Source organism: Monodelphis domestica, chromosome 3 (assembly GCF_027887165.1).
Source record: "Monodelphis domestica isolate mMonDom1 chromosome 3, mMonDom1.pri, whole genome shotgun sequence".
Taxonomy (NCBI): Eukaryota; Metazoa; Chordata; class Mammalia; order Didelphimorphia; family Didelphidae; genus Monodelphis; species Monodelphis domestica.
The window spans coordinates 62624016-62638660 of record NC_077229.1 but is presented as its reverse complement, the minus strand read 5'-3'; the positions used below and the strand labels follow the sequence as shown (position 1 = coordinate 62638660).

Sequence of the window (14645 nt, the reverse complement as noted above, 5' to 3'; positions counted from 1 at the left end):
TAGATTGCTGGGCAGAGAGGTGAGTGATGTGAAAAAATGTTATCAGGCACAGTAGAAAGGGGGTGGGAAGCAGCTCTGCCGGAGTCCCTCTGCTTTTTTAGTAACTAACTCTGGGGAGGGAGAGGGTGGCTGAATGCCCAGAAAGAGTACTCTGTATGCCATCTTTGGCACCCATGTCATAGGTTCACCATCACTGGTCTAGGGGTAGAGCTTCTTGTATTCTCCAGAAGAACCAGGCACAGAGTTTTGCAGGAACTTCACACAAAGAGTATCAAGGATGAAAGGAGTATGCTTTTTGATTTTTTGGTCACTGACTGACTGACTCATTCATTCAACTGGTCAGTCAGCTGGTGAATCAATTGGACAGGCAGTCAATCAGTCAGTCAGTTGGTCAGTCAATCAGTTGGTCAGTTAGACAGTCAATTGGACAACTGGTCAGTTAGTCAATTAGTTGACCAGTTGGCCAGTTTAACAAACATTTATTAAGTGATTCCTATGTGTCTGGCAATGCCTTAGGTGCTGGGAATACAAAGTAAAGTAAAAAGTTTCCTCCTGGGTTCAGGTCTTGGCTTAGATACTAGATTTTCTCCACCACCCCCCCTTGGGGCCTTGGGGAAAGTGCTTTATAAACTTTTTAGTGTTCTATAAATATGAGTTATTATTCTCTCACCCAGCTCCTCCCCTCCTGACCCTGGAAGATTTCCCAGGGTGGCTGCTGTTCTCTACAACAGGGGACTGAGAGTGGAAAAACTAAGCCATAAGGACCTTCTTGAGAAACTTGAGATTATTGATTCTCCCCACCAGTTTTCCCCCAATTTTGGAAGCCAATAATGACAGCTAGCATTTCTAAGCACCTGAAGATCAATGATAGCTATTGTTGTTATTATTTTAGAGATGGAGAAACTAAGGTTAAATGACTTTCCCAGCATTAAATCACTAGTAGGCTAGCTATGACATCTCAGATTGGATTTGAACTCAGATCTTCTGACCCTTTAATTTAGCATGCTATCTAGGATACCACCCAGTTGCCTAGACAACTTAGCTGTTGTTAACTGACTAGCCAAGGCAGGGATTGAAAAATTGGGAAAGGGCTAAGAATTCACCAGAATCCAAGATAATGGATTTTTTTTTTTGCCTCTAACTCATTGCCAGGAGTGAAGGTGACTCCTTTCTATTTCCCAGCAGAGTTTAGCACAGGGTCAGGCACATAAGAGACACTCATATTTGTTGAATGAATGTTTTCTGGACTCAGTCCCTCCCTTCCATCTGGAGCCTTCCTCAATCCACTCCTTGGGGATCCTTGCCTTGGGCCCACCCCCAACCTGTTCCTGGAGACAACAGACTTTCAAGCCAGCCCCCATACCTCTCCCCACTCGCCAGTCACCCAACGGGGTGGGGGACACCGGCGGAGGTTGCACCTCATGCTGGTGGGTGGCTTGGTAGCTGCTGGGCACTGGGTAGAGGGCAACGTGGCACTGTGATCTCCACTCTTACACAGGATAACTCGGTGTCGGAAGCCGGGCCCACAGTTGGGAGTACACTGGGGATGGAGGGAGGTATAAAGGGTTTTGGCATCAGGGACCAGCTCTTCAGGGACTCCCTTGAAGGCTTCCCCTGGGGATGCTAGTACCAATCTTCCATACCAGCGGTTCTCCAAATGTGATCCCCTGAGAGCCTCCACTCTCAAGGGGTCCTCAACATCAAAACTATTTTCCAAACAAAAAGCTAAATTTAATTTTTAACATGGTAAATATAGACAGCTAAGAACCCACACGAACACAATCTCATTGGGATCCTTGATAATTTTTAACAACACAATGGGGTCCCAAGACCAGACACGTTGAGAATCACTGTCTTACTCTCTTGCATTCAAGGAGAGTGAAGAATATTGGAAAAACCTTCCCTCAGCCAGTGCAGTGCACAAGGGTGGGTATAAAATGGAAATCCATTTCAGGTTTAACTGGACCATCCTGGCATCAACTGGGGAGGGGGGGAAGCTGGTGGTGGCAGGAAAATGGCATGAGCAGAGTGGAAGAAGAGTGAGGAGGGGAACAAGAACATTTTGGACAAACTGAGGGAGCCTGGGCACTTAGGGGGGAATTATGGGGCAGGCAGCTGCCAGGGTTGCTTCTCAGAATGGGATGGATGACTACGGGGCAGAACAGAGAGGGAACGAAACGGGGCTCACCTCAGACCAGTCGAGAGTAACCCACTCTGGGGGGCAGGCAGGGCTGTTGCAAGGCTCCAGCACATGGGGCCGGGGCTGGATGCAAGCACTGTCATCCAGAGCCTTTTCTTCCTCTGCAGATACCCGACGCTGACACACCACAGAACGACTCCTCACTCCTGAGTTACAGCTCCGGCTACAGCTCGACCAGTTCCCCACAGCCCAGCTAGGGATATATGGAAGTTGGAGGGTAAAGAGAGAATGTGTTATTTGTCCATTCAACTGTCCAACCTTTGTTGTAGATCCTTAAACTTGGTCCTTGGCAGGATATAATGTACGTGGAGTTCATAGTCTGGTTGAATATGAGTAGCTAATGCACAAGAATATGGGAGAAGGACCACCTAGGTGGCTCAATGGATGAAGAGCCAGGCCTTGGAGATGGGAGGTCCTAGGTTCAAGTCCAGCCTCAGACACTTCCCACCTGTGTGCCCCTGGGCAAGTCCCTTGACCCCCATTGCCCAGCCCTGCCTTGGAACCAATACACAGTATCTATTCTAAGATAGAAGGTAAGGAGTTAACTAAAACAAAAGAAGAAAAAGAAGCTTACATTCTATCAAGGGAAACATTTACTTATACAGTATAAACTGTACAGTTGGCACCAGGGATAGAGTATCAGCCCTACACCTGGGAAGACCGTAGCTCTCTTTGTGATCAGACACCTGCTAGCTTCAGTGTCCTCAACTGTATAGTGAGGATAATAATAGCACCTACTTCTCAGGGTTGTCATGAGATCAAATGAGAATGTCAGTAAAGAGCTTAGCACAGTGCCTAGCACACTGCAGGTGCTTAATAAACGCTCATTTCCTTCCCATGCTAGACACTGGGAATATCATTTACAAAGAATGACATAAGTCCTGCTCCCAATGAGCGTGCATTACAGGATCACAGATTTCAAGTGGGAAGGAGCCTTAGAGGTGATCTAACCCTAAATTCTAAGTTTACCTATGAGGAAACTGAGTTCAAAAGAGTTTAAGAGACCTGCCTGCCCAAAGCCACATGAGCTGGAATTCTGTCCCTCTGCCTCAGATGCTGTGATGATTTCCCAGCATGGTGGGGGAAGAGCCTTACCTGAGCTCCTCAAAGAGTGAGCTTCCCCGACCTCTTCCCCCTGGCCTCTGGCCTCCTAGGTACTCACTCTGGTGGGCAGGGTTCCGTGTTGCATGCCCGCTGGCGCTTGGGCAGTTTGCTGTGAGGACTGCAGTGATGAGGTGCCACAGTGGAGCTGTCCAGCTGTTTCCGACACTCTGCAGCCTGTACCTGGCTGCCTGGGGGATGGGGAAGGGCCAGCTCAGCTCCCTGACCCTATCATGCCCATCCCAATCCTCACCCCACCCTTACACCAAAGGACCCTGAGGTGAGCTTTCAGAAGGGGCAGAGCTGAGAGCCTGAGATCCTGAGTTCCCTTTTCAAGCTTGGTTTGAGAACTACCCACCCAGGCAGGTCTCAGTCCCTTCTCCTCCCATCTTCCTCCCTCCTTGTTCAGGGTCTAGTTCCACCTGGGCCTCCATTCCTTCCCCAGAATCCTCCCTTCCATGACCTCCTGGGGTGGGGGCTCTAGTCCCTTCCTAGCATCTTCTCTGCCCCACCAGTACTGGACAGCCTCACCGCCTGCACACAGGGCGGAGCACTTGGTCCAGGGAGTATAGTGCCAGGCATATGGGGGCAGGGCCTCCTGGGAGATCGGTGCATTGAAGCGGTATCGGATTCCCTGGAGTTCAGATCGGGTCAGGACCTGGTGGGAGTGGGGTCGGGCTGAAGGTGAGGGATCCTCACATTCTGGGGCCCATCAAGGGAACCAGGACATCGCAAAGGAAGAAAGTCAACTTTCCCAACAAAACCCCTACCCCTACCCTAGGCTTAGAGAGCTCTGCCAGGAAGTCCCCCAGCCTGTGCTAGAAAAGTGGATGCCAGCCTCCTGATTTGGAGACTGAACTCCCCAAAAGGAAGGAGCTCCTAGAGGCCGGCTGCCTGGCCAAACTCCTGCCCCACCATCCCTTTTCCTATCCCTGTTCCCTCTCTTAGCTTCATGGTTACCATGACAATGATCGTGATGTTGGTTGGGCCCAAAGCTTCCAGAATCTGGGGTTGGTCTGGCCCATGGTGTAGCTGGAAGATGGTTCCAGCTAGGGGCAAGCGGTGGGGCTGTGGGCTCTTGGGTAGCCCATCCAGGAGAAAGGCATCATCTTCCCCTTTTAGGGCTAGTACAAGGCAGGATGCATATAGGTCAGTACAGTAAGGGTAGGGGGTAATCGGCTATACCTACCTCCCCACCAAACCCCTTAAAACCATTCCCTTTACTCTACCCCTTCCCATAGATCATGCCCTCTAGTCCCTATATACCCAAAACACCAGTTTCTCTCTCACCAAGGTGGCTGAGGGATGGATTCGAATCCTGAATGGAAATGTGGACAGAACCCTTAGGAATCCAAATGACCTCTTCATACTCTGGAAAATAGGTCCCAAATGTCCACCTCATAAGGAGTCTATCTCCATAACTGCCTTTTACCCAACCCAGTCATCCTCCCTTAGCTTTCTCCCCACCAAATTCATTTGTCCTTTCCCCAAGAATCTTTTCCAACCCACTTGTCAATTTCCTCTCTCCTCTTTATCCTGTCTTTGACCTCCATCCTGACCATCCTCCTCCCCTCTCCCCAGAATGTCTTCCCATTCCTGTCCTGGGATCTGAGGCCCCCCAAGACAGTAGGGCTTCCCTATACTTTGTCTCCCCAAAATAGCGTTTTTAGTGTATTTGCTTTTTTTAGTGTATGTGCTGCTGAAGCAAGCACTGCTGACTGAACTTGGGAGATCACTGGGTCCTGACTCTGGGCATACCCTCCTAGCCCACAAAGCACAGGGTTAGTGCAGAACTGCCAAGCTCTTACCACCTTTTGGGATGGCCCCAGAAAATACACCCTCGATGGTCTCACAGGAGCTGCCATCACCCCCACACACCCGACACTTATCCTCCCGAAGGTCTGAACCCAGGACTCGGTCGCAGCCTACATGCTAGGGGGGGAAAGGGGAAATTTTCAGGGAAGGACCTATTTCTTCTTCTGTATATCTCCTCCTCTCTTCCCATTGTGACTATCTGTCATCACCACCTGCTCAGACACTTGCAGTATGGCCCCCTAATAGGTCATACCCTCTTGAATTCATTCTATATATCACATAAGTAGAGTCTTTTCTTATGCAAAGATCTGGTCATGCCCTTTCTCTGTTTAAAAATCTCTAATGGCTCCTTATCACCCACTAAATAAATTGACAACTCCTTTCCTTAGCATTCAGAACCCTCCACAATCTGACCCACCCTTCCTTTTCCAACCTGATCTCTTTTTACTCTCCATTCCAGCCAAGCTGCATGAGGCTCCCCCATACAGCTTTGTAATCTCTCAGTTGGGCCTTTCCATAGTGTAGTGTGAATGTCTATGATGTTCTTCTCCTTACTCCAAGTCCTCTGCTCATCCCAGCCCATGCCAGGAACCCCATTTTCCCCTCAGACCTCACACAGCACACAGGTTGGCTCTGCTCAACACATATCTACACTCAATGGACTATGTGTTGGGCTTGAGGCTGTGTTCCCTTCTAGATTGTAAGCTCCATGAGGGCAGGGACTATGCCTTATCCAAACCAGATCTCTCCTCCAGCACCTAACACACAGAGCTCGGCATCTAGCATTTGGCTGGAAATGTCTGCAAATTGCATTTATCATATTGCTGATTGATGCCCTTTCTCCTCTTTTCCTCAACCCCACCCCTTCCAATTCCTTTTCTCTACCTTGCACTCTCCATTGACGCAGATGTCCACAGTATCTGGCCGGCATGGTGTCCCATCCACCACAGCTGCTGCCCGCTCTGTGTAGAAGTTGAAGCCTTCTGCCAAGCAGGTGAGGGAGCAGGACTTCACACCCCCTAGTGGTATATCATTCATCACTGAATCTTAAGAGTTGGAAGAGCCCTAGAAGCCAGCTAGTTCCACTTAAGCCTGAATAAGGTGGGGGCAGCTAGGTGGCTCAGTGGAGTGAGAGCCAGGTCTGGAGACTGAGAAGTCTTGGGTTCAAATCTAGTCTCAGACACTTCCTATCCAAATCAGACAATAAATGGCTGGGCAACTAGGGTTAAAAGAACTAGGATTCTTCAGTCTTAGAACCAATACACAATAATGATTCTAAGAGGGAAGGTGAAGGCTTAAAAAAAAGATTAAAAAGTCTCAATAAGAACCCTCCCTTACCATTCCAGATGGTCTTTGCCCTAAGGCCTCATGTGAGGGCAAATACACTTTTTCCTGAAGTAGCCCATTCACTTTGGGACACCTTCCATGACTGTAAAGTTTTTCCGGACATTAAACTGAGATTTTCCTTTCTGTATCTTCTACCCATTGATTCCAATTCTGCCTTCTGGGCCAAGGAGAACACATCTAATCCCTCCTCTATGTGATACCCTTCAACCACTAGAAGGCCACTGAAATCTTCTCCTCTTCAGGCTAAACAACCCTAGTTCCTTCCATCAATCCTGACTTTGCTTAGAGAGTTGGAGAAAAGGAGAGGAAAGAAAGGGAGTGAGGCAAGTAGGAATTGATTAAGTGTTTGCTATATGCCAGGTACTGTGCTAAGAGCTCAGACTATAAATACAAGGAAAAAAAGGTCCTTCTCCTTAGGGAGTTTATGTTCTAATAAGGGACACTCCAATTTATCAGTGTCCTTAAATTGGACTGCTCAGATTTGAGCATAATACTCTGGAAGGAGTCCAAAGAGGGAAGAGAACCAAGGTCATGTTACCTCCCTTGCCCAAGACTCTAAAGGCTCCCTTAATGCAGCCCAAGGTCAAATCCACTTTTTGGTTGCAGACTGAGCTGATATGTCCAGCCTTGTGCCCAGCCTGCCCTCCCACTGAGAGGTGGAGGAAGGGGGTAGTGGAGAATAGTTTCTAACCACAGTGAACTGGATGCTATTTAGCCTGCCAGGATCTTGGAGTAAGGGGGAGCCAGGGTAGGAAGGAAAGAGTAGGGCTAGCTAAAAGTAAGTGGGCAAGGTACGTTCCTCAGTTTTCATCCTTCAACACAGGATTTGCAAAATGATGAAATAGTGGACACCAGATTTCTTTGAGAGGCAGTGTGATATGGTGAAGAGAATCACAGAGCTAGAAAGGGGCTTTGGAAGACCACCTAGTCCAGCTTCCCCCATCGCCTGCAGGGCTATTCTCTGCAGCATCCTGGGTGGATAGAATATGGTGGGAAACTGTACATTCATCATAGAAGATGAAGGAAAGGATCCCTCTCTTGATATAATCCTTTTTAAAAAATTAAAATGAAAAAAATTTAATCTTTACCTTCTGTCTTAGAATCAATATTAAGTATCAGTTCCAAGGCAGAAGAGCAGCAAGGGCTAGGCAATCGGGGTTAAGTGACTTGACCAGGGTCACACAGCTAAAACATATCTGAAGCCACATTTGAACCCAGAACCTTCCATCTCTAGGTACCTCTTTCCATAAAGCTATCTAGCTGTCCCTCTTGATCTGATCCTTAAAAGAAACTGGAGTTGGGAATTTGTTGAAATTAAAAGGTTTAGAGGATTCTTAACATTTTTTGATTCATGGACTTCTTTGTCAGATTGTTAAAGTCTATGGACCCTTTTATAAGATATCCATTTTGGTGGAAGTGATTTCAGTTAGAGATTAGTGAAAATAAAAATGTAATTTCCTCCATTTCAAGTTCATAGACCTCCCTAAAATCTCTGGTTTGGAGGAAGAAGACAGCATTGAGAAGTGATTATCAGCTGACAATATCCTCTCTTATCCCCAATTCTTAATTTCACTTCTCTCCATTCTTAATTTTTCATCTAATTCTCCTAGCTTTTTCCTGGGAACTAAGAATCAGTTTTGTATCCTCTGGGCTCCCAGAGCACTTTGATCCTCTCTAGTCCCTTCACTCAGGTGTGAACAGACTCTCCTTCCTTTTTAATATAGCTGATAAGCTGGTAAATGTCCTAGAGAGGACAGAGAGTAGAGGATCATTGATGATCCCATCCTACCTCAGACTTTCTTCAGGAAATGTAAAAATAGTCCCTTGAGCAGAGGGACTATTTAAAATTTTGTCTTTGACTCCCTAGCACCTGGCTCAGTGCCTGGCACACAATAGGGGATTAATAAATGCTTGTGAAACTGAACAACCGGGAACTCAAAGAGCAGCAAACTTGGAACCAGGAGACCTGATTTCAAATGCCAACCAGCTACTTTACAAGTTGTGTGATTTGGGGCAAGTCATTTAATTTTGAGAACTCAGGTTTATTGTCTGTCTAGTGAAGGGTTGGAGTAGATGGCCTCTAAGGTCGCATCCACACAGACTTTTAAATTTCAGAATTGTCAGCCTTTGTGGCTGGAGGAGGCTTTCACATGGGAGTTCCCTAAACTAAAGAAATCATGGGTCTACTGAGGAAACTGATAGTATCAGCTTGGATATTTTAAGATTTATCAGCTTTATTCAGCAGAGCAGTGGAAGTACTGGATTTGGAATCAGAGGACCTGGGTTCCAATCTCATCTCTGCTCTAGATATAGGTTTTGGGAGTCTCGGTCCCTATCTAAAAAAATGAAATGGTTGGACAAATGATATCTGAGTTCCCATCTAGCTTTATATAAAAGATATGCTACAGATGAGGATGGCGGGGGCTAAGGTCACTATTTTTTGTTCCTGTTGTACTACCCCACCCCACCCCTGACTTGGGTGCAGGTCGTCAGTTTTCTCCTTTCCCTTGAGATTCCTTATTTCACTCATACTTTACCCATGGCTCCTTTTTTCCCTTCATTCTGTCTCAAGAGATTCACTCACCTCCCCGGTATGTCTTCCATGTATAATATTTCCCCCGGAAAGGGACACTGTCGAATTCTGAGCATTGCACCTCCCTGAAGTCCTGAGATCCTGGGGGACAGTCCTGGTGGGATAGAAAACAGAACACCTCAGAGTAGAGCAGAAAGGGACTCCAAAGAGCATTGAGTCCACCCCCCTACCTGGGCAAGGATTCCTCCCACAACATCCCTTCCAAATGGTCATCCAGTTTCTGTTTGAAGACATGCTTGAACATGGGAAACTCATTACTTTTCCAAGATAACCTATTCCATTTTGAACAAATGTGCCAAAAATCTGCCTCTCTAGAAATCCTCCCATTCCACCATTACTGACCTCTAGAGCCAACTTCCTGTCTTCTAGGAGTCAGAGGATGATCAGAGAATCGTAAATTTAGAGCTAGAAGGCGTATCAGTGGCCACCTAGTCTAAGCCTTTATTTTACAGATGGGGAAACTGAGGTCCAGGAAAGTGCAAAGTCTTGTGGTAGGTCAAAGAGAGAGTCATTGTCAGAGATGGGATGGTGGTCAGAGATGAAGGAACACATATGACAAAGACTTGACTCCTGAGGCCCCAGATGACTTAGATGGCTCTAATCCCAAATAATGCATGCCTGTGTGTTTGAGTTGAGGGGAGTGGATGCACAAAAGGATTGAAGAATGCAGAAGCAGGGCCTTCAGATGGAAGGCAGGAAAATGGGCCTTATTCTTTTATTTATCCCTTCTCTCTCCTGCCCCTCCTTTACCAGAATCTGAGAATTTCAGATTTGGAAGGGGCCGTCTAGTCTGGTCCATCCCTAAACAAGAAGCCTCTTCGTAACATATGTGGCAAAGGGCCATCCAGCTGCTGCATCAAGACATACCATTTCTCAGATATGGGTCCATTCCATCTCTAATTGGCAGGAAAATTTTCTTTATATCAGTCCTAATTGGTCTATGCAATTTCTACCCATTTTTTCCTATTTTTCCCCTTTGTGGCCAAATGGAATATATCCAGTCATTCAAGGCAACAGCTCTTCATATTCTTTGAACTCTATCATATCCTGCTGAGCTTTCCTAATGTTGATGGCATCCCCAAAGCCTAATGCAGGCAAGAAAGGGCTGCATCATTAAACATTCTTAGAGTAGATAGCATAATCCAGATCTCTACCATTGCTGGTCACCAACTTCTGAACATCCTCTCATTGATTCAATGTTGTTCCCAAACTGAGCACAGTACTTCAATTGTAGCCACTTGGACAAAGTACGCTCATCTTTCTGGTTCACTTAGCCAATCCACAAGTATTTATTTGGCTCCTACTGTATGCCAGGTACCTTGGTGGGCAATGGAACTATTAATTCAAAATAAGTCCCTGCCTCAAGAAGTCTACATTCTACCGAGAGATGCAATATGGTCACATATAAGTTCTGAACTAACTTTCTTCCTTCCTTTCCTTAACTTCTATCTTAGTATATTCTAAGACAGAAGAGTAGCAAGGACGTTAATGGCAATGGAGGTTAAGTGACTTGTCTAGGGTCACACAGCTATGAAGTACCTGAGGCCAGGTTTGAACCTAGGTCTTCCTGACCCCAGGCCTCATACTTTATTCATTTTTGCTACCTACTTGCCTCATTGTGCCTTTCTTGATGCAGTGCAAGTCTATATTACTCTTTTGGGCTGCCATTACCACACTGTGGATCCAACATTCAAACCATCAAAATCCCCAGATCTTTTCCAAATTACCCTTTGACCACACTTCTTTACTTGTGAAACTGATGTGCATTCTCTTCATCTCTTTACCTTTTGTCTTAGAATCAATACTCTCTACTGGTTCTGAGGCAGAAGAGCAGTGAGGGCTAGACAACAGGGATTAAGTGATTTGCCCAGGGTCACACTGTTAGGAAATGTCTGAGGCCATATTTGAACCCAGGACCTCCCATCTTCAGACCTGGCTCTCTTATCTACTGAGCCACCCAGCTGCCCCTATGCAATTGATTTTTTAAGACAATGAGAAGAGTCTCTAATGAAATTAATTTGGCTAGACTCTGCCTGATGTTTTAGCATGTTAAGGTGTTTGGAGATCTTGGGACTATTATCCAGCATGCTAGCTATTCCTCTCAGATTTGTACCCTCTTCAGATAATCAGACAAATAGGCAGAAGAAGCATCTTGACACAGTGGAAAGAACAGGGCTCCAGAGTGAGAGCACATGCGTTCAGTTCTCACTTCTGATGCTTTCTGCCTTCAGGTCCTTGGTCACTTTACTTCCCTGTCAAATGAAGAGGTAGAACTATATAGCTTCTAGGGTCCCTTCCTCCTCCAGATCTATGATCCTATGCATTCATCCAAGTCATTGATAGCAATCTTCAGCAGCAGGGTCCAAGCATTTGGGTTATTCCACTGGAGATTTCCTTTTCAGCTGGCAGAGAAATTTCAGTGTGTACACTTTGGATCCTCCTAGGATTCCCTATTTAGGTTACCAGCATTGCCATCCTCCAAATCACTCGAGTTTCAAATCTTGTTATCTGACTTCTACCTCTTTCTTGTTTCTCATATCTCATCAGGTGCTAAGTTCTTTTGATTTTTTCATCCACGACTTTTTAGCCCCTTCTCTTCCCATGTGACTGCCACACAGGTCTTACCACCTTGCAGAGGAGTTAGAGGCCACCTGGTCTAACCCTTGCCTACTCTGGGCTCTGAGGATTGAAGAAAGCAGGGTTGAGGGCTGAAAGAAGGGGGCATCACTTACATCTGTGTTGCAGGACCTATATCGACGCCGTTCTCCCAGGCAGTATTTGCCTCCAATTGTTGGCCTTTGGGGAGAGAGATAGAGAAGAAGTTAGAGGAGGGTTGAGGGAGAGGACATGAGTGTAGATTGTTATCCCTACCCTTTGTTTCTGGTTGGGGTCTCCAAGGTGAGATTGGGAATGAGGGAGATTGTGAGCATGTGGCACCTATCACGAGTATGTGTCTCCTAATCCCTCAGCATCCTCCCTCCTACCCCTGGGGGAGGCCTGAGCTGAGGAGATACAGAAAAGATAAGTGATTCAGGGATGAAGGGATCACAGGAGGTCTCATGGAAGGGGCAGCAGAACCCTGCAGTGATGTTTTGTGGGTATGTGATTGATTGAGAGACAGAAGAACAGACACTGACATACCTGGGGCTGTCACACTGCCGGCTGGAAGAGGAGACACCACCCCCACAGGTCCGGCTACATTCACCCCAAGAGGTCCAGGGGCCCCAGGCCCCATCCACACCCTCTGGTCGTGATCCAAAGGGGACACACACCCGCTTGTAGCACCACTGTAGGGGCACCGTCCTGATGGTTATGACTCCCACCAGGACCAAAGCCCCAGGCAGCACCTTCAGCTTTCCCAAGCCTTTAGGTGCCCTTTGGATAATGACAATGATGATAAACCTGACATTTTCATGTCATTTTAAAGATTACCAAATGTTCTAAGCATATTCTATCATTTGATCCTTACCACAATCTTCTGAGGCAGGCCCTACAGTTACTGTTAGCCCTATTTTATAGATGAGGAATCAGGGTGAGAGGATGAATAGATTGCCCATGGTCACATAGAAATGTCATAGGGAGAGTTTGAACCCACGTTTCTAGGTCCAGTGCTCTATTTACTGTACTAGGAAGGTAGCAGAGGCTGAAGCTACTACCTGGGTCAGGTGGGAGTAGGGGCATTGAAATACTCACCCCCTTGTCAATAGTGCTACTTTGGCACAGTGTGCCCTCAGCGGCTGGGATGCTATTGGTGATGCATCGGTTGCTTTTGCTCAGGCACCAGAGTTCACTACAGACCTCCTGGGGAGGGGAGAAGTCCAGGTGAGTCCGTATAATTCCTAGGAGAGGGGCCACCTCATCCTGGTGCACCTGGCAAACTCCCTAAATCAGTTCCTGGGGTCCAACTTTGGGGAGAGGGATAAGAGACAGAATTTACCACAGACCTCTTCTCTCTAGCTCCAGCCCTTGCTGGTTCATCCTTTAAGACCCGATTTAACCATTACCTCCTTCATGAAGCCTTTCCTGGGTCATCTTGCTAAATATGGCTTCTACCCTTTCACGAATTTCTAACCCTTCTTCATTTGATTGCACTCCCTTGCTTAGCTCATTCTGACCTAAATATAAGAGCTGAAAGGGACCCTTAGAGATTCCATTCCAATTCCTTCATCTTACAAGTAACTGGGAAACAGGGGTAGCTAGGTGGCTCAGTGGATAGAAAGCCAGGACTGGAGATGGGAGGTTCTTCAGATACTTCCTACCTTTGTGACCCTGGGCAATTCACTTAACCCCCATTGCCTAGCCCTTCCTGCTTTTCTGCCTTGGAACTTATACTTAGCATTGATTCTAAGAAGGTACGGGTTTAAAAAAATAAATCAGGAAACTCAGGTGCAGAGAAATGAAATGTCTTGTTCAGGGTTCCACAGGTGATAAGTGACAGAGTCAGAATTCAAGTTCAAAATCAGAGTTCTTCCTACTCCATTAGGAACCTCCTCATAGGCTGGCTATGTCCTACTGGTCTCTGTATATCTAGGATTCTTCTCTCACTTTGGACCCTCCCCTTGTTCCCTTCTATACATTCATTCTTCATGGAATTGCCCATATGTGGGAATCTTTTGCCCTTGTTTGTTCTCTCCTATCACTCTCTTCCTCAGAGTTCATTATGGTTTACTTTTCTACTCTAAGCAAATGACTTTTCTAGCCCTTTCCTGTCTTTTCTTACCATATGGTCCAAGGGTTTTGTCTTGAGCAGTTTCCCCCATAGGGCCCTGGATTGATTTTCCTAACATCCTGCTGCTCTTTCCCCACACCCCTCCCAGCTTCTTTATCTTCCTTCTCCCACCTTTGCCAACCCTAGCATCCTTCTCAAGTTGCTATCATCAATATAGGCTAGAAGGAAATCAGGCAGGATGGACCCTCTAAGCATCCTTTGGGTGGAGAAGAGAAAGATGGGGCAGGGGCTCTAGGAAAGACTTCAAGGAACCTGGGTTGGCTAGACCCAGAATTGAAAAATCCCAGAGGCAAAAGTAGCCCCAGAAGTTATCTTGTTCAACGTGCTCCTCTCCTAACCTGGAATCCCATCTACCACCTTCCTAATAAGTGATCTCCCAGCCTCTGTTCAAAGACTCAGAGAAGGGGAACTCACTGCCTCCCGAGGCAGCCCAAACCCATTTCTTATTAGAGAGTTTTTCCTGACATTGATTCAGAATCATTCTCTTTTTCAGCTTTGAAAGAATTAAAGAAAGGATGTGGCTGGCGTGTTTGAGTTGGATCTGAAAGTAACCAGAGACCCCATTCTGGAGTTGTAGATTCCATGGAGTATGTGTGGGGTGGGGTGGGGGGAGGGCGAGGCTGAGTACCTCTTGGCTGGCTCAGGACCCTGGGCAGGACTGGACAGGGCAGGGCTTGGGAAAATGTTTAGTGAAATGGAAGATATACACCCGAATGGGGGTGGAGTGATCTACTGAAGTTAAACACTTTAACTGGGACTGGGGTCATTTGGAAGGAGGCCTATCCTGGAGATAGAACTCCAGGCAGGGACATAGTTTGGTACAGTGGGTCAGTTGGATTCCAGGGCAGCCATTCTGACCT

General features: G+C 46.8%; 1 protein-coding gene across 6 annotated transcripts in view; it reads right to left on the bottom strand.

The window, feature by feature from the left end:
- The window catches only part of ADAMTS10 (ADAM metallopeptidase with thrombospondin type 1 motif 10), a 38625-nt gene that overhangs the window by 3370 nt on the left and 20610 nt on the right, over window positions 1-14645 (bottom strand). For 2 of the 6 annotated variants that reach the window (XM_056822035.1, XM_056822037.1), the window contains exons 12-23: window positions 12750-12857; window positions 12198-12343; window positions 11789-11852; window positions 9048-9150; window positions 6002-6135; window positions 5110-5233; window positions 4592-4672; window positions 4262-4425; window positions 3833-3959; window positions 3363-3492; window positions 2189-2393; window positions 1364-1540 (exon numbers count right to left, since the gene is read on the bottom strand). In XM_056822035.1, the coding sequence (XP_056678013.1) occupies window positions 1364-1540; window positions 2189-2393; window positions 3363-3492; window positions 3833-3959; window positions 4262-4425; window positions 4592-4672; window positions 5110-5233; window positions 6002-6135; window positions 9048-9150; window positions 11789-11852; window positions 12198-12343; window positions 12750-12857 (1563 nt within the window). Of the gene's footprint in view, window positions 1-1363; window positions 1541-2188; window positions 2394-3362; window positions 3493-3832; window positions 3960-4261; window positions 4426-4591; window positions 4673-5109; window positions 5234-6001; window positions 6136-9047; window positions 9151-11788; window positions 11853-12197; window positions 12344-12749; window positions 12858-14645 lie in introns of those variants that run through there. The other 4 variants (XR_008917350.1, XM_056822036.1, XM_056822038.1 and 1 more) reach the window with 4 other exon arrangements.